General features: G+C 41.8%; 1 protein-coding gene across 6 annotated transcripts in view; it reads left to right on the plus strand.

Annotated features, from left to right (window-relative positions):
* Positions 1 to 22,402, plus strand: part of utrn (utrophin) — a gene marked incomplete at its 3' end in the record, with an annotated part of 307,813 nt that overhangs the window by 49,874 nt on the left and 235,537 nt on the right. For all 6 annotated transcript variants that reach the window (XM_080024447.1, XM_080024442.1, XM_080024445.1 and 3 more), the window contains 17 exons: positions 1,403 to 1,557; positions 6,700 to 6,906; positions 8,886 to 9,067; positions 10,557 to 10,707; positions 11,043 to 11,162; positions 11,524 to 11,625; positions 12,054 to 12,161; positions 13,090 to 13,269; positions 13,403 to 13,596; positions 13,836 to 13,947; positions 14,508 to 14,595; positions 15,422 to 15,666; positions 16,012 to 16,180; positions 18,103 to 18,221; positions 20,108 to 20,245; positions 20,330 to 20,443; positions 21,419 to 21,574. In XM_080024447.1, coding sequence (XP_079880573.1) covers positions 1,403 to 1,557; positions 6,700 to 6,906; positions 8,886 to 9,067; positions 10,557 to 10,707; positions 11,043 to 11,162; positions 11,524 to 11,625; positions 12,054 to 12,161; positions 13,090 to 13,269; positions 13,403 to 13,596; positions 13,836 to 13,947; positions 14,508 to 14,595; positions 15,422 to 15,666; positions 16,012 to 16,180; positions 18,103 to 18,221; positions 20,108 to 20,245; positions 20,330 to 20,443; positions 21,419 to 21,574 — 2,540 coding nt within the window. The remainder of the gene's footprint in view (positions 1 to 1,402; positions 1,558 to 6,699; positions 6,907 to 8,885; positions 9,068 to 10,556; positions 10,708 to 11,042; positions 11,163 to 11,523; positions 11,626 to 12,053; positions 12,162 to 13,089; positions 13,270 to 13,402; positions 13,597 to 13,835; positions 13,948 to 14,507; positions 14,596 to 15,421; positions 15,667 to 16,011; positions 16,181 to 18,102; positions 18,222 to 20,107; positions 20,246 to 20,329; positions 20,444 to 21,418; positions 21,575 to 22,402) is intronic.

Here is a 22,402-nt window from a genome sequence, read left to right on the forward strand (position 1 = left end):
AGTGTATAATTCCATGACAGTAAGAATCATGTTTGTGTTTTTATCTACATAAAAGTTGTCATGTTGCGGCACCATGGGGAGGGGTAATCATTTGGTTGCAGAACATGCCACTAAATTCTACACACTGCACCTTAACACCAACATACAGATTATGAAGCACTTATTTTTGTTTCTGATGGGCTTGAGTGAATTACGATTTGTGTGTCAAACTCAGTTGAATGTCTTTCTCACACTTCAATACTTTATTTGGAAAAAAATAAAGTATGTAAGTGTCCTTGTCCTTATTTCCACTTAGTATAGCTAGAGCTTTCAAATTATAAAGAAAACTAATTTTCGCCCCAACGTCTCAAGTACCGTCCATTTTAGCACCAAGCCCTCGAGATATGCATTTGGAGAATACGTTTAACGGTAGAAGTCCACCGGATGCATTGGTCCAGCATAAGGGCGCCGCACGCAGCGTGGTTTTTCTCTGGCTCCACCCACTACATGGTTCAAATCGTTGTTTACGTATTGAAAACGACAACGATTTTAATAAAAACTTTTTTTAAAAGACAGTTTGATAATACTGTGACACTTGGTGTGGTCAACCACACAGACACAATGAAGGAGACACGGATGGAATCTCTGCGTATAGCCAAAGCGGCTTTTATTGCCTGCCGCAAGGCTTACAACTACCCTGGGGTTGAGGTGTCCAGTCAAAAATAACAACCTGGGATGGCAGTGTCCCTTTTTATTACGGACATCTCTTCAGACACTCTTTCCTAACACACGCACCCAGCACACTCTGCACTTCCCTCTCTCCCCTCCTTCCACACTATCCTAGACACCTCCACTCCAATCAGATAAACTTATGCACATTATAACAACCCACCTATGAACTTTAACGCCGTCTCCTCTCCCCCCTCCCCCACAGTCATACACCCACACACATTCAGCGTGTTTATTCTTTGTATTTAAAATGGGTCTTGATAAATAAGCAAATCTAACAGCAGCTCTAGGTCTCTGCTGCAATGTAGTCTCGTGTAAAACACAATTTAAATTTATTGCACCCTTGACAAAAACATTTCTCTGTAGATGTATGTTGTGTTTCTATGGAAAAGTCTAGCCTAGCTGTGCGTGTGTGTCCAGCTGAAAGATCCCAGTTGGCCTGTGGTATGTATTGACTGAGAGGCAGAACTGAACCGTACCGAAATCCAGACTTAATCATGAGAACAGGCCTCAACCTGTCCCTGCACACACACTTCTTCTCACCTCTCTAATCTCCTCCATCACCCCTCTTCCTTGCTATCTCGCTCCATCTAGCCTACTGCAATGGCATTTTTCCTCTCATTATCCAATAGTTGTGAACCTTTGATTCCTTTCTCTCCCCCCTGCTTCCCCCACCACCTCACCCCCTTTCCAGATGTGGCGGTCCAGTTGCCAGATAAGAAGTCCATCATCATGTATGTGATGTCCTTGTTCGCTGCCCTGCCGCACGACGTCACCATGGAGGCCATCCGCGAAGTGGAGACCCTACCGCGAAAATACAAAGTGGAGGCCGAAGTAACAGACACTCATGTAAGAATATACTTTTGCAATTTTACATTTTGTTCCTCATGCTCGACTACTATAATTGTGGTCTTTGTATTTAATTTGACACACGCTGTTCTGCTGTCAGCCTTATTTCAAGTTTCAGCCCTCTTGGTTTTGGACTCGCCGCCGTAAATTCTCAGACTTGGACTCCATAAGCTTTAGTCTCCAACTTGACTCAAAGACTTGGTCTTGTCTTGACTGGTTTGGACTTTAACACGTTAAGACATTGGCCCCATTGGTCTTGGTTTGGGTTCACAGTCAAGTCTGAATTGACTTTGACTCCATAATCTTTGGTCTCGGAGTTGATTCTGATTCACTTTGCCTAACCAAGACCCCATTGGTCTGAGTTTGGACTCCAACCTTGAACCCTTGGACTTGACTTTGACTCATTAGCTTCGGCCTCTGACTACTCTGAGAGACTTGGTCTTAGAGACTTGGACCAGACCACCTTCTGGTCTTCAGTGGTCTTCACTACAACAAATTAGGGATAATACACATTATAAAATAAACGATGATGGACGCGATGGGAGACGTGAGGCCCAAGGTTAAGACTGCAGAAGGTATTGCTGGTGCATATTCAACATTTTATGGTCCAATCACTCATATATTGCTCACAAAAATGCCACCTGTTGGCATCAAGGCCGTCTTTGACATATTTGAAGGTACAAGGCCTCATCGTCCAGCCTTTATAATGTGAGGATTATTTACTCAAGCCATGAAAACAAAACAATTTAATTTCCCCCATACAGGTACCTTGAGGCAGGCATTGCTGTGAATCACCTTGTCAGGTGTGATGGTAACAAGTCCTTTTGGTCTTTTCAATGTGTGGCTACACCTAGTTTTAATGACCCCCCCCTGAGCAAGCGGGGTGGACTGCAATCAAACTGGACCCCTCGGGCATTTACTTCTACTTTTTTCTCCTTAGTTTTCTTTTTCCTTTGGCTATAGCACCTGGTTTGAAGGCCCCCAGACCCCCATTACGCCTTGGCCAGAGAGACTGAAGTTCTTTTTGTGTGCACGCATGCCGGTTCAAATGAGTCATTCTCCTAGTTGTTCTCTCCTTTTATGAAGAGGCGCTCTCCTTTTGAGCCCATTGAAAAGCTCAGCAGGCAAATAGGGAGCAGAGTCATGACTCACTGCCGACACTGGAAAACAGACCGCCAACCCCCAACAGCAATCCACTTCTCAGCTCCTCTCCATCCATTTCCAACAAAGTATTTCCAGTAGTTCATCGTCAAACTGGATAATGCATACCTAGATGACCTCTGGATGGAAGAAGAAGATATTCAATGTATTTTTATTTTTGATCTTTTAATGCACACTTGTTGCTGTCATTCCTTGTGATCTAGCTACTTGTTTTCTATTTTTTACTTCTATTTTCCCACTTTCTGGCAGAGTGCCTGGGTCATTTTCTCGTCATTCCGTCTATATATATATATATATATATATTAGAGAACACCTCTCCAATTGCTTTCCTCCGACCTTGCTCCCTCTTTCGAAACGGGTGTAGCCAAGGAGCAGCTCATTCCATCATTTGTTTCTTGTTTGGTTCAAGATGTTTCCCAGGTGGACGGCGGAACGTCCCCGAACCACCTCTAAAACCACTTTAAAATGTATTTTTATTTTTTTTTATTGCCTGTGGGCAAATTCTTCCCACGTCTTGGAAAGCGGGCTGGAAAAGTCGACTTTAAATTGTCCTGCGATTGGGTCCAACAAGGGTTTAGTTTCCTGGCACGCTTCCTCTCACCATAGCATAGGAAGCGATGTGTAATACTGCTGGTAGAAACAGGGTGTGGCAGAAAGACATATAGACCATCTTTGTTGTTTTCCTCCCCAGTTTCATAACCGCATCTTTCTTGCAAATTTTTCAGAATTTTGGTAGCTTCCACCAGTTTGTGTGTTGGGTTTTACCAGTTTACCACTGTCTCTCAAGTAGGGAAGTCTTGAAGTGATATGCTTGACTTGCATTGAAGTAGTCGGGGAAACCCGCACAGCAAAGCGATTCTGGGCTGGAGCTGGGCACGTCATCTGGTGATAATAAAGTGTTCTGCGAGACCACAGCTATTTTACAGCCAATCACAGCAATAGATAGAACTAAGGCTACAGTTCTCTCCCCTTTATCTCTTGTTCACAATTCCAAAGCCCAAGCTCAACCTGCACGGTCTTTACAAAGAGTCCTACAACAAGCAGGTCAAAGTGTCCTAAAATGTTATGGAGCATTTTTAACAGCTGTCTGGTTTTCTAGAGCACGACAGCATTTTATTTCCAGTTTATGCTGACCATTCAGTCTGTGCTCATAGTAACTCATAGTACAATGAGTGAGACGAGTCTTTCTTGAAAAAAATCATTATAGACCTACATCATCTGGCTGTCAGCCCAGCCTTCGTTGCCATTTTGTTTAACCTGTTGGTATCTTTGTTGCTACCCTCCACCTCAACAACACTAACAGCGGTGCCCTGACTACCAAAAACAGATCAGATATGGAGTATCTCCGTTGAACCCTTTCAAACACCGGAAACTGCTTAGTAATGGCAGTGTACCAACCCCCCCCCCCCCCCGTTGTGACCGCTGTCATTGGCTTCGAGCAGTGTGTAATTTACCCCAGAGAGCAACTAACCTAGAAGAGCGCCGTTATCCCTACTGTTTGCAAACCACTGAGTGTTCCTGCATTGGTTTAGTAGATTAACACTAAATTAACCACCTGTTTGAGATGAGAAAAATTTAACTTTACTGGTTGATGACCAGGGTTGACAGCGTCATTTCTTCATTTGCACCGTAAAGGTTAAGAGTTTTCTTTATCTGGCAGAAAATCCTTCTTCTCCTTTATTCCCTCTGGCTTGACATGTTTTTTCCCCCCTGCACTATCATTAACAGATGCCTACTTCTGCTACCATGGCCGTTCCCCTTAGAATATTCAAGTTCCTTCTTCTTTGTGCCTGTTTTTTCCGTGGGCACTACCTGTCATTCTGGCTGCAGAAGTAGCCTCACCCAGCATGTCTTTGTATCTGGATGCTATTCCTGGAATGTGGGTTGACCTGCCCCGTTGGCAGCAGGCACACCTCCCAGCGTCAGAGGCCTTTCGCTGGGTATTTTCTTTGCAGGACATGTGCAGAGCTCTCTGCCTCCCATAGACCAGATGGTGTCTGGGTTCTATTTTTGAAACAATTTACTGATGCTAGAGACCAAGAGATCGAATCACAATGGCAGGGAAAGACTTTGGGCATGGCTGTAGTGTGTTGTAACGGCACCGGACATTGGGATTGACCAAAAGGTCTTTACGGTTCTGTGTTTCAGTTCCTTTAAATACAGAGCATCATGATCATTCTGTATGCATTGCACTGTTTATGTTTTCATCTATTCCTGATAAAATTTTTGTATCTGCCTTCTGCCTCCTTGTTCAGCCAATGCTGAATGACCCAAGAAATTCCTTATCGCATTCCCACTCTTCTCCAAAACAGTACTATACTTTTATGAATTTCACTGTGTGGATTAATAAAATCTTGTGTTATTTAATGCAATTCAATACAATTTACACCGCAACAATTACTAATGCCTCATGTGAATTCTCCAAATAATGCTATGATAACTGACTAATGCCACTACAACTTCATCTCTTATCAAAATCAGTTTTATTGGCCAAGTATGTGTAAACATACAAGGATGCACAGCACATACAATGGAAGGATGCATATACAATGTATTTACACAGGATAGACATACAGCTAAATTAAGGGCAACAAAGATAAACAAATATTTAACTACTATGTGCAGATATAAAATATAAAAAATAGCAATGAAATTTGTGAATTTGAAAGACAACAATGCAATGGTGCAGAATGCAAAGATGCTGGAATATGGTTACTTTATATACATGAGGTAGCTGGACATGACAGTCTATGCATGTGTAGAATGTACAGCGTGCCTAGATTTAAACTGTCAATGATGATATGTACATGTTAAAAACAATTTGAACTAAAAAATATATGATGTTAAATTTGTAGGTACAGTTGGTGTTTAGAGTTATAGGTTTATTGCAGGGAGGATTGTTCTGACACTGTGACTCATTTAAGTGTTCATCAGAGGGATGGCCTGCAGAAAGAAACTCTTCCTTGTGTCTGGTTGTTTTCGCGTACAGTGCTCTGTAGCGCCTACCAGAGATGACCAGACTCCATACAGAACTTCTCCTCTGCTGGATATTTCTTATCTAGCAATGTTACGAATTCCATGTGGGAAAGGGGCTTTTTGTGGAGTTTTGTTATTTTATCTAAATTGATACTAATAAAAGGACGACAAAGGTTTCTCCCACAACACAATATCGATACAGTGGTGCCAATTATCGATACTATAACTATTAATACGTTTATTTCTCAGAGCCGTTCAGACGGACCGGGGAATTGAGCTAGCTGCAGCATCCCCACACACCTCACACCTCAGTTTCCACCGAGTGGCCAAACAGTGCTAAAACCCTGTTAGAATGACAATAATACAGATAATATGGATATAGTATTAATAATATTAGTCCGGACTAAGCGGAGCGGAGAAGGTGGGGGAGGAGGCTCGGAGCCCCCATCGCATGATTCTGGCACGAGATGAAGCACCACACTGTGCAGTTAGTCGGACGCTCACACCCGGTACCAACCAAAATAGCACCGGAAACTGGGCTTTAACCCGACCCTCAAACTTAGACACCTTAAAATTTGATATTTTCTATTTAATTTTATTTCACTGAACAGTTGTGATATCCAGGGCATCCCGGCCAAAGCCTGACAAAGCTGCCTGATTATTTGTGTATACCATGTTTTACTGTTGTATGTGCAGAAAGTTTTAGTCAGCACACCCATGTCCACACAAGATCTGATGTAGGATGTCACTGTGTCAAGCTAGGTTTATACTTGCCCTTAGCGCGAGGGAGTGGGCTGGACCCCAAATAAAGTAAAGTGAAGGAAAAATGCATTTTTAAAAATAAGAAAATATTGCACTTAATTTCAGCTTTGGGTCATCAATTTAGAACTAGACATTTAAGGATCGCAATAATTAAACTTATTAGTCATGAATTACTCTCAGCTATTCTCACATAATTCAGAAAATATTTATATGTATTTGTCTCTACCTACTCTGGTCTCCCAGTGCCTGGCCTCGGAGGCTATGGAGGTCCCCAGCAGCCTGACAGAGATGGAGGGAGAGGAGGGCCTTCTGGAGGTGGACCTGGACAGCTACCAGGCCACGCTGGAGGAGGTGCTGACCTGGCTGCTGTCTGCCGAGGACGCCCTGCACATGCAGGACGAGGTGTCGGATGATGTGGAGGAGGTCAAGGAGCAGTTCCACACGCACGAGGTAGGGGGCAACAGTAGCTTATATTACTCGTGGTTATTCATGTCGGCAAGGTGATGTGTTATCTGTAAAATGCTTTTACAGATTGGATGCTCTGTATCGCTAATGAGGCTTTGGAATGATGAACATGTATATGTATGTGACAAATAAGCTCTTGAATCTTGAATATACAGTATATTATGTATGAACCAAATGGCTATATGGGTTGTTTGATACTTAATGAGCCCTTCCAGAAAATCATGATTTAAGCAATAAGTCAAATTTAAAATGCATCTTCAACCAAAGGTTGGTTTAGATAGAAGATAGATAGGGAGATTATTTTGTCATCAATACTATAATAATGTAACCCAAACCAAACATTATTTTATTTGTTTTATAACTTTGAGCCCATGATTCTTTATGTTTAGAAAGTTAAAACATATACTCAAGTATTTTTCAGCACTTAAATATTTCCTCTGTGATGGGAAGTGACTCTTTCCTCATTTGTTCATTCTTGCCATTTTTGAACATTTTACTGCACGTTAAATATAGCAAATTGCATCGCAGGTTTTGAGAAAAGCCACCTCAAAGTCAAGCAAAAAATCCCAAAGGTACTGCTTATTGTTCATGTACATTCTAACACTTTCACTCATAAAAATTAAGTAGGATCTTATTTGACTATACAGATATTGAGAAAGTATCTTGTCTAGGAACAACGGCTGTGATTGAAGCCCCTGGTGCCACATGGAACATGCTCTGCCATGCTGGGAATGTCTGCTTCTAACGACAGAGTGCAGCATGTCCCACAGCTCAGTTACTCGATAAGGACCGGTTCAGGGATATTCTTGCATGTGCGTATAGGGTGGTGAGCTCTTGCGGAATTCCTTTGGCTTAAATTCCATTGAGACTTTAATATTTGGAATCCAGGTCAAAGGGAAAAAAAGAATGATGGTAAAGGAAAGCAACCAAACCTAAAGCACTCTTTAAGGCTGGCTTTTCCAGAGTATTAAAAGTATTAAAATAAAACCTATTTTGTATAATATTATTTCCTCCACTTCCACACACACCATATTCAAAAGACAAAAAACAGTGCTCTATAATAGTGTCCAATTGGAAAATGCTTACTCATCCAGAGAGCTCTCGGGAATTGAACAATAACTCAATTCATGGGCCCTCATTCTGCTCACCAGCTCTTCTCGAAGGTTAACAAGCGAGCTTAATTCCTCAAACCTTTTCTCCCTCCCTCCATCTTTTCTGAAGCATGATCACCTTCGACTGACCACTTGGCTCGTTCTCAGTTTGTTGAGTCGAGCACAAATCCTTTTCCACGGCATTGGTGTGTGCTGAAGTGTCTCGAGGTGCGCTGAAATGGAAGGGGTTTGTGTTGCTACCTTCTACTATCCAGCGTGGTGAGGAGTAGCAGTTGGTCCAGATGTTGGGGAGTGGGTGCCAAGTCTGTGTACCCAACACAGAGCCAGAGTTGGCTAACTTAGTTCTAACTAAGCCTACATGTTGGGCTCCCAGCAACATGGCTTCTCTCTTCCTGATGGAAGAACAGTGTGCTTGTTCCTGGATCACAGTAACTTTTGACAAATACCTCAATATCAATAATTGGACAATATTTTGAGGATGGCTATTTTTTCTTGATATCTTTATCTACACACAAATATTTTCGTAACCATCATTAATAATGTGGATATATTGACATCACAGGTAGAGTAGTGCTGACGAGAACAGCATGAACAGTCTATGAAGTTCACAATATTACTTTACTATAATGTAGCCTTAAAGACGACATTTAACTCTCACCACCAAAATCCCAGTTGATCTCGAGTCTCATATCAAGATATTGATATTATAACTATACAGTATATGGCCCAGCTCTACTATGCGCATTGCAGTGGGGTTTAATTTTTCGAATGGGAAATCTGTCGCATGAAGATTATACCCCTCAATCTCCTCCTCTACCCCAACCCGCCTAACTTCCACCAACACCCTCCTAGGTCTTCATGATGGAGCTCACCGCACACCAGAGCAGCGTTGGCAACGTGCTGCAAGCGGGCAACCAGCTGATCGCGCAGGGCAACCTGACGGAGGAGGAAGAGGACGAGATCAGGGAACAGATGAGCTTGCTCAACTCGCGCTGGGAGAGCCTCCGGGTGGCCAGCATGGACCGACAGGCCAAGTAAGCGGTCCACTGTCAATAACTCCTGAGGTGTTGTTTAAAGAACTTGCAGGCCTTTTGGTCCTACCAAGTAGGGCTGCAGATTATTCCCATATAATCACATTCAAATTCGTATGCTTTATTTTTTTTAATATTTGAATATATACAAATTTTTTAATCACAAATTTAGAGCAATTTAATGAATCTTTTCTCCAAACAAAGCAAATAAAATGTGAGTTATGTGCGTTCACTGTGCAACAAACTGGATATTGAACTTTGTTGCTCACCACATGTGAATTTATTCCCTAACGTTAGCCAAAACAATCAATTCTTACACCAACCGCCTGCATGTCCTCCGTCACCACATCCATAAACCTTCTCTTTGGCCTTCCTCTTTTCCTCTTGCCTGGCAGCTCCATCCTCAGCATCCCTCTCCCAATGTAACCCATCTCCTAAACACGTGTCCAAACCATCTCAATCTCACCTCTCTCACTTTTCCACCAAACTGTCCAACCTGAGCTGTCACTCTACTGTATTCATTCTTAATCCTAAACAATCAATTATAAAAAAAAAAATAGCAATGTCAGCATTTGAATAGTGATTTTATCTTTTTTGATATTTTAGTTCTTTTCGAATTTCGTTCCTGCAGACCTAGTACCAAGGTGTCACAAGTATGGATACTGTGTCGCCAAAGGGTCATTATCGCAAAATACCCCCCTTCAAAGTGGTAAGAGACCTCCTGGTCACCCTGTCGGTGGTTATTTTGTGATAATGACCCGCTGGCTTCATATTACATGGCTACTTACTGAATAAAATAAGACATTCAGACGGAATATTGATGCTGCGTACACGGGAACTCGGAAAACAGATTCCTGCCCCCCCTCCCCCGTCGGCTACCACCTAAAGTATATTTCAGATCTTCATATCCTTTTTTTTTGCCAGTATTAATGTGAAATACGTATTAAATTGCATTCATAAAATTAAAGACCTTAAAAAGGTCTTAAGTCTTAAATATAACTTGACCATACTAGCATGGGTGTTGGCACATGAAATGATGGAACGTGAATCCAGGCAGGGAGAAGTGGCTGCCTGTGTCATTGGTTAGTATTCAAAAATGGCTGAATTGAAAAAAATTATTATAAGAACCCGATCTGTTGTGAGGGGTTTATGAAGTTGCAGCACATATGCACTGGATTATCCGTCGCCACGGGACCAACCATAGGACGATTATTGTGCCTCGTTTGGACGTTGTCTCTAGTGTGTGTCCAGACTTGTTAATGGAAAAACATTCGCTGCATTGTTCTCCGGTGTCCGTCGCCATTAGACAAACAAACCTGGAATAGGCACCTCAGTTACTTTTATTAGAACTTTATATAGCATTCTTTCTCCAAACACATAAGTAGCATTTGAGCTTTTACAGCGTTCGCTTAATTGCCTTTAACAATCCTGTACCCTTCCTCTCCTTCACTCTCGCTCTCTCACTCTATCTGCATCCCTTCTCTCCATCCAGGCTCCACGAGGTCCTTATGGACCTCCAGCAGCAGCAGTTGCAGCAGCTCTCTGATTGGCTGACACAAACCGAGGAGCAAATCAGGAAGATGGAGATAGAGCCGGCGGCAGGAGAGCTGGAGGGCTACAAGGCCCAGATAGAGCAGCACAAAGTGAGTAGTAGAGTCGAGGGTATTTGGACTTTTACTTTTCATCAATCTTCAAAATGGTAGTAATTGGCAACTACAATGCCTGTTTTTTTCATTGCAGTATGTATTTGGAAATTCATCCCTGCAATTAAGGCTTGAGCTGGAATTAAATAAAAATAAAAAGTCCAAGGTGTTATTAGAAAACCGTTGAGATGAATGTTTGGTTTGCGTTGATTGACATTAAAAAAACTTTGAAACATGAAAACATTAGTAAACTCGTGTTAACTCAATCTCCTCTCCTCGCTCCACTAGTGCTTAATGTTTTTTTTTGTTTTTGTTTTGTTTTTGCCGCTCTCCAGGATCTGCAGAGTGACCTGGAGGCAGAGCAGGTGAAGGTCAACTCCCTGACCCACATGGTGGTGGTGGTGGATGAGAACAGCGGGGAGAGCGCCACTGCTGCCCTGGAGGAGCAACTACAAGTAAGGGACGGGAAATACTCATTTGTCTCACATTACAGGTAGCTGTCTCTTTTTATTGAGGTAGAATAAACTTTTCGAGGCTGTGTCGATGGATCCCAGTAGAAAAATTGTGATTACGCAAAGTTTACTCAAATAATCATAAGTAAGTTTTGTATACAAGGATACATTCATTTGTTTTAAGCAAAAATGAATATATATATGTGGTTTAAATAAAGTTAATACATTTAAAATAAGCAGTCATATATTTCCAAATTTATATAAAATGATGTAAAATATATAATATCAAGTATAAATTAGTGATAATAAAAATATGGGTAATATTTTTTTGTTCTCTGCTGAGCATTCATATTTTACTTCCCAGTGTTTAGGCGAGCGCTGGGCGGCTGTGTGTCGCTGGACAGAAGAGAGGTGGAATCAGCTGCAGGAGGTGCTGCTGGTGTGGCAGCAGCTGCTGGAAGACCAGGTACACACACACACACACACACACACACACACACACACACACACACACACACACACCCCCACACACCTCTCTCTGATTTCTATAATCACTGACCATGAAGAGTCATTCCAGGCTCTTGCAGAAGCTCTCAAGTTCCATTGAGCCATTCCATCCTTGAACATCCTTGTGGTTCCTTGAGGTGGATTTGAAAAGCTCGCCAGTTGTTTCGAACCCTCATGAGTGCTGAGCTTTCTATATGAAATGAGAAAAAAGGATCAGCCATCCTTTATTTTTTATTATTATCGTAGGCTCTTCATAAGCTCTTAGAGTTAATCACACTCACTCTCTCTGTCTTTCTCGCTCTCTCTCTCTTTCTTGCTGTCTCTCTCGCTCTCTCGCTGTCTCTCTCTCTCTCTCTCTCTCTCTCTCTCTCTCCCCCCCCCCTTCAGGGTTTGTTCAGAGCCTGGTTGTCAGAACAGGAGCAGGCTCTGGATGACGTCCAAACAGGGAACTTCAAGGATCCCACTGAAATGAACGCTAATGTGTGGAAGCTAGCGGTAAGTACACAATGGTAATATTAATAGTATATAATAACACTAGTTAGTAGGGTGTTAATGGATAAAAGTATTTAATCGAATGATTGATCGATAGTTAATTGCACATTTTTATCTGTTTAAAATACCTTTTTAAAGGGATATTTTTAATGTTTTAGTGTTTAATACTCTTATCAACATAGGAGTGGACAAATAACAAATATCTGTAAAACACCTAATATGTCCGGCTTGTCAACGTTCACTACCAATTTGTCCCGTTTTCACCACAATTAAGAAATAATAATATGATACTTATTTTCAGCGCTTTCTGTACATAGGCGTTTATCATGTTCTTTCCATTATCCTAAATGTTTCGAACAATTTTCAAACCAACAGAAATCCGTAATTTTAATTCAGGTAACGGTCCGTTTCATAAGGTCGCCTGTCAATGGTGTCAAATCCATTTTACTCCCCCTTCTTGCTAAGTTCCGGGGAAACACGGGGAAGACCGGATGATACGTCAGAGTGAGGAAGGGAGTCAACGTAGTAGCTCATGTTATCTAGCCACTGTATTGTACTATTGTTTGTATTGCTCTACTATTATTCTGCTAATAACTATGGTTTGATGGAGCACAATTATCTATTGCCGTTTGCTGCGTGTTCTGTTGCTGAAGCTGTCCCATGCAAACTCCCATGATCCCAGGCTACTTCACGGCTCCGTCTTTTGTTATTGTTTTTATTGAGAAGACACCTAGTGGCAGAAATGACATATTGTGCGTTTAAGTATGTCATAATATTTGGTTTGCATTCCCATTTAGATTTGCTGAAATAGCTATAAGCTGTTTAATTATTAATTATCCAACCTTATCCAACCTTTGAAAATATATATATTTTTTAAATTGGCACAATATTTCTATCGATATAATACATTTATGTTAACATGTGTCTCCAGGCTCTGAAGGAGGACATGCAGAGGAGGAGGACGGCTCTGGAGCAGCTGGCGGATGCCGGGCGGGACGTGGCGTCTCTGTTGCGCAGCCCCGTGGCGGGGTCCGCCATCCAGGACCAGAGCCAGGAGCTGACCCAGAGATGGGATGACCTGGTCCAGAGGCTGGAGGACAAATCCTTCCAGGTCCATAGTTCTTAAATTTGAATATTTGATATATGGACTCAAATTCAAAATGTACTCAGATTTATTTTTATTTTTATCCATATCCTACTTTTTGTCTAAATTACTTTTTGTCACTCTGTGTCCACTGGTCCAGGTGATGGAGGCGGTGACCGTTACCGGAACAACGCAGGTGGAGGTACAGCGAGTCGCTGAGATGGTTTGCACAGAAATCATTTCCATGGAAACGGTTGTGGAAGCGACTGTGGAAACTTTCGACGAGCGGGACTCAACCGAACCCGCTCCCCCCAAAAGAAGACTGGTAGAGACGGATGTAGAAGAAAGACGAGTGTAAGAACAGAAAACATACATACTATTGTGGTTACCACTAAACCACTTAAGTGGTTTGCATACATATACACACGCACACTATTGTATGGACACACACTTTGTTGCATATACACACTCTTCGCACACCCATCACACTCACACGTGGATACTATGATGACCCCCTGGCTGGGTCATTGCAGTTCACTCACTCCTCTCTCTCTCTCTCCCCCTCTCTCCCTCTCACCCTCCTCTGGTTTCAGGTTGGAGAGCAGCCTCTGCGACCTCTTGGTCTGGATGGAGAGGTGGAAGGCTCAGGTCCAGGCTCTGGCCTCCTCACACCCAGACACAACGGACCTGCAGAACCACCTCACGGTAGCACACACACAAAATTTTGAAATTTAGAGTCCAACTAAAATGAATCACATGAGGGGAAAAAATTAAATGTAGAAAAAAATTGTCTCCAAGCTACACTTTTAAGTGGCCTAAATTAAAGTGAATCATCAACATTTTATTACAAGGTTCTGGAATACTCCATTCTAATTTGTCGATAGCAGTAATCAGAAGTTATAATGAAGAATAATGACCGTTGCTACTTCACGTCTATTTTCTGAACTATTTTCTAAAACTTAAACTAGGCATACAAGTTATTAAAAAATCTTTCAAATCAACAATATTGATTTGAAAGTTCTTTTATAAAATATTTTATAAATAAAATAATATATTAAGACAGAATATTATTCAGTCTCAATGTATTATTCTATTTAGTAAGTAGCCATGTAATAATTGGGATACTGTACTGCCAGATGGGGATTTTCTTAAAATAAGAGTTCAGAGTGATGCAAGACCCGAACACCCTGTCGGGGTTTTTTTTGCGATAACGGCAGACGAGCTGTACATTATTTCTTACGTATCTGTTGGTCCAATCGTCACAGTCCCTGGAGGTGGAGTTGTTTGGGAAGGAAGATGCGATTGGCCGGATGACCAGAGAGGGGCGGGGCTTGGTGGAGCGGCTAGAGAGAGGTAAGACATCGGGATCTTAATCATAGTTATTGATCATATTATATTATTATTGTTATTTATTTTTACCACTTTTGCACAGCCGCTTTGTATTGTCAAGTAGTTTTTCAGATTAAATTTGGTTTTGGTATAGACTGGAAGCGTGCATGCGTGTGTCGAGCAGTCAATTCTGTCAGCCAGCTGCGAGATGAGCAGCTTGCTAAATTTGATGTTTTTACACTGTTCTGCTCCTGAGGCGGCCGAGGGTGGTTCAAGTTTGTAAAAACTTTCCGTCAAACTCCGCTCATTCTCGCAATCTCTCTCTCCTCACTTTTCTTTTCTTGTTTATTTTTATTTGGGAGTTGGTCCTTCCTCTGCCATATGATGACCATTCTGATCATATTCACCTGCTAGAGGAAGAAAACAGGGAAAATAATTATTTTATTTGTTTATTTTTATTTGGGAGTTGGTCCTTCCTCTGCCGTATGATGACCATTCTGATCATATTCACCTGCTAGAGGAAGAAAACAGGGAAAATAATTATTTTATTTGTTTATTTTTATTTGGGAGTTGGTCCTTCCTCTGCCGTATGATGACCATTCTGATCATATTCACCTGCTAGAGGAAGAAAACAAGGAAAAGAATTAAGGCTCAAAGAAAGAAATAAAGAAATAAGAGAGAATAACGGAAAGATCACAATTTCTTCCTTTCCTTCTCTTTCTTTCCTCATATCAACTTTTCGTGTCACAGACAAAGCATTCCTTTCTTCCTCCCCTTGTCTTTCTTCCCCTTTCTCCATCTCTCTTCCTCACTCTCTCCCTAACCATCTCTCCCTCCCTCCCCGCTGTAGAAGGCCTTGTTGTGGACCAGCTGAGGTCGGACCTGGACCTGCTCCAGTCCCAGTGGGAAGCGTGTGCACGTGAGCTGCAGGCGGCCCAGGAGCGTGCACGTGTCCAGAACCGGGTGCGAGCGGTTTCCCGAGAGCTCGACCAGGTGGACCGGCTCCTGGGGGAGCAGGACCAGTGGCTCAGCTCCACTTCCACAATGGACACCCAGGACCAAGGCGGACTCAGAACTATCAGTGGGGAATGTCAGGTATGAGGCTTTATAACCACTCCTCCATGCAGAGAGGAGAGAGGGGAAAAAAGAGAGGGAGGCAGGAAGAAAGGCATTGAAGGAGCGAGAGAGGGGGAGGAAAGAAGAAAGAAAGAGATGGAGATGGGGAAAGAAAAAGAAACGGGCAGGAGAAAGTTCAATATGGCGATGTGGACTCTGACTCCCCATAGAAATGAAAGGGTCTTTATCACGTTGTTTCTCGTATTGGTGTAAAACCGGCTTCTCATGGTGGGATTTCACCTTTGAGGTTTTCCTCTCATGATATTAATTAAGCATATTTTCCTTACCTGTATTCTAACTATATCTGTCCACCCTCCTCCTCAGCTCCGACTATCCCAGACGGCCCCGCTTGGACCCCAGCTGGAGGCTCTTTCCTCAGAGGTGGGGTCTCTGCAAGCCACACCCACCCTGAGGGACGCCCTGGTGGTGGTGTCGGCACACCACTCCTCCACCCTACAGAAGCTACACAGCAGAGAGCAGGAGGTCCAGCAAGGTAGCTCCTATACCACTTGGATATAGAATTGATTTTAGTTAGCCTCACAAAAGACTGAAGATCACGTTGCTTTTTAATTTGGTTCTTGGTACCAGATTTCTTTGCAAGTGGTAACTTTCAGCCAGACGGTCATTATTGCAAAATAACCCCTGTCATGGTTGGTTTTGAATCACTACAAAGGTGGCTATTTTGCGATAATGACCAGCTGGCTGTACATAATCTCACTTATTATACGGCTACTAACATTGCAATAACGTGGCAAACTATTCACCCTATAAAAACAACTAACCTGTTTACTGTTATTCATGTGAAAGTTGAGTTGAAATTGTAGATGCTATGTAGTGCCACAAGATGTCCCTGCTAGCAAGTGTTAGCATTAGTAGATAGAAGTGAAACAAGGCGGAGAAGGGGTTGACCATGGCAACGGCCATTATTAAGAGATTGCCACTATCAACCAATCAGAATCCGGTTGGTCTACGGAGGGTTCCGGGCACGGTTGGAGGTTCAGGAGTTCTCTTTTAATGGGATAGTTTACAGTTTTTGAACACTGTTCACAATTTTTCGGTAAAACTGAAGTCGTAGAGCAAAGCTTGCAGCTTTATCATTTCAGGCTGGAGAACCGACAAGTCCATTCCTGGAGTTTACGCTCTTTTAAAAATTGACAGCAGCTTTTTATATTGAGCCTTGGCACAGCCACCAGTAAATGGATGGGGCCCATATATGGACTTCCAAAAAGGTTCACAACGTGTGTGTCTCGTGTGTCTGTGTAAGGTAACCTGAGGACCTGTCCAGGAAAAAAAAAAAAGTACTTTGTTTTACTTCAGCGATTTATGAGATTTATTATCCAAAAACGGTGTAAGGAAGGATTGGGGAATGCCTTTTTTGTTCTTCCAAGTGTGTGTGTGTGTGTGTGTGTGTGTGTGTGTGTGTGTGTGTGTGTGTGTGTGTGTCCAAGGCTCTTGGGCGTTAGTTACAGTGAGGCTTTGGATGACGTCCAGGGAAAACCATTTGGTTTCTGCTCCAGGGTAGTTAGCCTCTTTCTCTCGCTCTCCTTCTTCGTTCTGTATATAAACACGGGCAGAATATTTAACCATTAAATCACCTGGTAATAAAAGATACAGAGAAAGGGAGACAAGTCGAGTATCCAGACGTATAGACTCCAATTAAAGTATCCAATTAAAGTTTGGATCGTTTACACGACTGGGTTCAAATGAAACTCTGATGGTTGTTGCGTTATCGAACCTTAATTTTTTTCAGGGTGGATCATCTGCCTGGAATGTACTTGGACAATGACTCCCGTGGAGGTCGAGCAGTGTGTTTGAAAGGACCCCATCCATCTAAGACAAATAGGGCCTGAGACGACCATTAGAGCTAATTTTGGTTCACTTGGGATTGTTCGGGCCTGAGTGTTTGACAGCCTCAACCCCATCAAACACATAAATCCTTGAGCTCGTTCCCACCCTCTTGTGGTGTTTTGGATGCATTTCATTGTGTGTCGGTTAACCACGTATGTGAGGGACTGCACATTATTCCGCTTATCACACAAACAGCGAATACTGCAACAACATAGCAAGCTACTCGCCCTCCAAAAAAGATGACGTGTGATGAACCTATTTTATTGTTATTAATGTGAAATTTGACATATGGACATTCATCTCTTCAAGTTTTCATTTGTAGATTCTATGTAGTGTGACAAGTTGTCCTCACTAGTTAGTGTTAGCATTAGCATGTAGGTGGAGGAAATCAGTCGCTATTAATGCACGGTGGCATTATTCAGAAATAACTTCAGAAATATTCAGAATTAAAGTTACTGCTATTGAGCAATGACAATCGAGTATTCCACAGAGTTGTGTAATCATTTGAATAATCCCCTTCACCCCTCTCCTCCCCCATTTTTCCTTCCTCCCCTCCCTGTCCTCCAGCCTTGACCAGTCTCCAGGTTGTTCCAGACCCGGTTGAGGTCTTGGAGTCCAGGTTGGGCACGCTGAGGGAGGGCGTCATGGACGCTGGCACCACGCAGGCAGCAGTGGAGCGTGCACAGGTGAGATGTGCATTATGGGAAATTAAGTCCTTGATTCTTAAGGAGTGGTACACGTTCCTCCGTAATATATAAAAAATGACTTTTAAAAGTGCTCTTTTAAGTAAGGTTTTTTCAGGTGTATTGTGTCTACATGGCCATTTTTAAACAAATTGAATATTTATATATGTATATATATAATATATACATATATATGTATTTTTTTATTATTAATTCATATTGTAAATATATACTATACATATTTTTTTTACTTTCAGAAAACAATCAGCACTAATATCAAATTATATATAAAAAAACAGTAGCCCTCTAAATACACAATAAAAAAAACCTTTCCATTTAAACAGAGACTTTTTAAAAGTAGATTTTAAAACAAATGTTAACGACAGACAATGGGCTTCATTCTCACACTCACTTCCCGTTCCAGCTTATCAAACCACAGAGAGGTGGTTTAGTGCACATGTGGCTTGTGCTGGTACTTGTTACGATGTGGCACGACGCCCTAAGGAGACAGTCAGACAGACGTATATATTTTTTTAAGAATAAATTAGGAAGGATTAATTCTTATTTACAATGGCAGTCTGGCAAAAGGCAAAGCCTCTTATTAAAAGTTAAAAAGACTGCAGCACACATCCAAACATTTCAAAAGCTGCTTTCACAAATGCACTGCAACCCTGAAATGATCTGGACATTACCCGGAGGAGTTGTATGTGTGAACGCATCAGAAGGAACGAATCAGTTGGACCGAACATCAAACAGACTTTACCCAGCCAGCACCCTAGTGCAAAGTCTGCACATTGTCAGATTCAGTACTATGTGTGAACAGAGCAGGTGGGCAGAGTGGGCGTGTCGCATGTTGATGACGTCTCTATCATACGCCAGTCAGTTTCCTTTATGCGGGTACGACATGGAGGGTGAAGAGTCATTTAACTTCATGCGGATCTTAGTGCATGCAATGTAGCTTCTTTGTATGCCTTTCTGCTTTTTTTTCTATTCCTTTCCACTCTTTCGTTTGTATTGTCGATACGTACAAATATATAGAGTATCAATGCAAAAAAGTTGCAATGACCGATAAGTCAGTAGCCTTGTCCACCATTTTGTGTGTGTAAAACTCTAGCGCTCTAGCCAGACTCCACCTCCCGTCTAAAGCAAACAGTATTTCCAGTAGGTGTGAATGTGTCTGACATGGACAATCTCCGGTTGTGTGCTACATCCGTGAAAGGGCAACTATGGACAATGTCCGCACCTGATTATCCAGACATTGTTCGGAGTTCATGTGTGAAAGCAGCTCAACACACCTGCTACTTGCATACATTCATATCTATTATCCTAAAGTAATTTATTATGTTTCTGGTATCTTTTATGTGGGATTTCTTTTCGTGAATCAGCTGTGTTGACACTTCAGGGACAGGTGTTGGTTAAACTCCTTTGAAAACTATGTTCTTTAAATAATATAAATACTCAATACATGGTACACACATGGGCTTCCCAGCACAAAATAATAATGTTGGATAGATTTATTTTCCACAGACTGACATTCAGTTAGTGAATTGAAAATGGGTGTTTCTGGATATTAAAGGTTAAGCGAAATTCAAGGAATTTTCAAGAAAAGAAAATTACGTTTGATGATTGATGTACGATTGATGACAAACTCTGACTTTAGAAAATGGGTTTTCCAAAAAGCACATGTAGCGGTAGATTGGGGAGATGATTCTCAAGTCGATCACAAGAGTTTTTGATTCATCCTTTAACATTTTGACCACACACAAGGGAGTCTTCTGATTCAATTCCTTTAGAAGACATACAGTATCCGTAAATATAGCTTTAAAATACGCTGTCTAGAGATTTATGCTACAGTTTCCTTTCTTGAGTTTTACCTCATTTCCTCTCAGGTGTTGTGCCTGGAGATCGAGCAGACGCAGCAAGCCTCGGATCCGGTTCAGCTCCAGCGATGGCGCCGTCTCTCCTCCAGCGCCCGGGACGAGCTGAGCACGCTGCAGTGCATGCTGGGAAGCCTGAAGGACCACCAGGTGGCGAGACTAACCCATACGATTTTAAAATGTTTTTGTTGTGAGTGATGTGTTTTTGTGAATGTTCGTGAGCCTTATTTCCAGGTGTGTGTGGTGGAGGTGGAGCGCTGGCTTGAGGCGGTGCAGGAGCTGCTGTCCCAGGACGACACCAGGCAGCAGGACACTGAGAGGCTTCAGGACCAGCTCAACCAGTGCAAGGTCGGGCTGGGCGATAAAACGGTCTAGATTATTTTCACAATTAAATCTTCCACGATAACGATGATAATTTTGAGATTTATTTTCGACCGTTTTTTGAGTCCATTTTCCTCTACCTAAACCAAAAACACTACACGAACAGCCAATCGTACAGCAGCGAAACAACCATGTGACACGTTATGCACATATTATATTACGTTATTATCAAACATGGAGTCCGGCCATTGTTGGGTTCAGTGGGCCTTCCTCAAAAACCAACTCAAACTCGCCTTCCTCCCAACCCGAGCCCGGCATGGCCCCCATCCCCGCAAAAGGACAGTGATTAAAGAAAGAAACCGTGATTTTCAGGGACATCTGATCTGAAACGGTCAAAGAGAGTCACTCGGTCTGCTCCAAACGTCCTGCATATAATCAGAGCGCAGATCCTGATACTTTTCAGGCTGTTCTCAGACAACAATGATCATATTATATATTTAAATGTATATGATATATATTTATATATCATGTTATTTATTTAGTTCTTTTTTGTTAACATATAAATGTTTTTGTTTTTATTTTATTTATTTAGTATTTAACGTTAATCCATGAAAATACAGAAAAATGTCAATTGAGCATAATAATAACAATAAAATATATATTGTGATAATTATCGATTAATATAAAAAAACATTGTGATACGTTTTTGGCCATATCATCCAGCCCTAGTGCAAGGTCAGAGAAGAGGAATAGATCATCAGTAATTGGTTCCCATCATTAAGCACAAACCGAGCTTTATTAAAAATCCTAGCTTTATTTTACGTTGCCAATTTTTCGATTTCCTACTAAATTCTTTGGTTTGTTGCATATTTCCACTGATTTCCACGCATTATTTTAAGATGAGGATTGGGAAAGGAAATCCATCTTGTCAACATGTATTGTTTTTTTAAGTGTGTTTCATTATTTAGAAGTATAATCATTTTCACCCTCTCTCCTCATCAGGAGTATGTGAATGAGATGGAGACAGTGGAGGGTTCATTGAAGCAAATGGCAGAGAATGTGAGCGCGGTGCAGGGGGCTGCAGTGCCAGGTCTGGCCACATGGGGGCAGCAGAGTGTCGAGCAGTGCCAGACCAGGTGGGACACACTGAGCAAGCAGGTGAGGAGGGGGGGGCCTTTTTGTAACATGAAATAACATGACACACGTTTGTCATTTTTATATATGTATAATAAATATTTCCTTTACATGTTTTTTTGCAATCAAAAATCGTAGTACAGATTGGTGGATGTGTGTGGATTCTATTATACAGTGGAAACCGCTTATAATGATCACTGTTACTGTGATCAATCTCTTGGATCGAAAAGCTTGTGACAGAATCATTTCTTCACAAATGCTGTTTGACTAAGTGGCTTATAGTAATCAAGAAGTCCGCTTACATCGTTCCTTTTGGGTCTTTTCATACATGACAACATATGGGGAAAAAATTTTAAAACTACGGTTATTCAATTTTTATTACTTTGTTCCAATGATACTTTGCCTCATGGTAACCCATCTGCACTGGTGCCGCTACACTGGGTCTTGCTGGTGCTTACAATTTTACATTTTCAATTAACACTTTTAATCGTGTCCGACAACTCTTTTAAGTTTAACATTTATTTAAGACTGATCATTTGTAAAACAGACAGGTGTAGAGCAGTGGTGTAATGGATAGGGAGCAATCTCCGCTCTGTTGCGCGTCCCTGTTTCCCGTTTCTCCAAAAAAATAAAAACTGTGTTTTTGCTTTAAATGGATTTTTTTTCCTCTGTCTCCTCATTGAATAAAACAAAAGAAGACCTTTGCGTCCCATGTCAGGCTTCGCAGAGCCATTCATACCATTAAATGGTTATCTGCATGAGAAATACTGCAAAATGGGAAAAAAATGTGGTGATAATTATCATCCGCTTACAGAGATCAATTTGACCTGGACAGACATGATCACTATGAGA

This window comes from Zeus faber (assembly GCF_960531495.2).
Source record: "Zeus faber genome assembly, chromosome: 2".
Taxonomy (NCBI): Eukaryota; Metazoa; Chordata; class Actinopteri; order Zeiformes; family Zeidae; genus Zeus; species Zeus faber.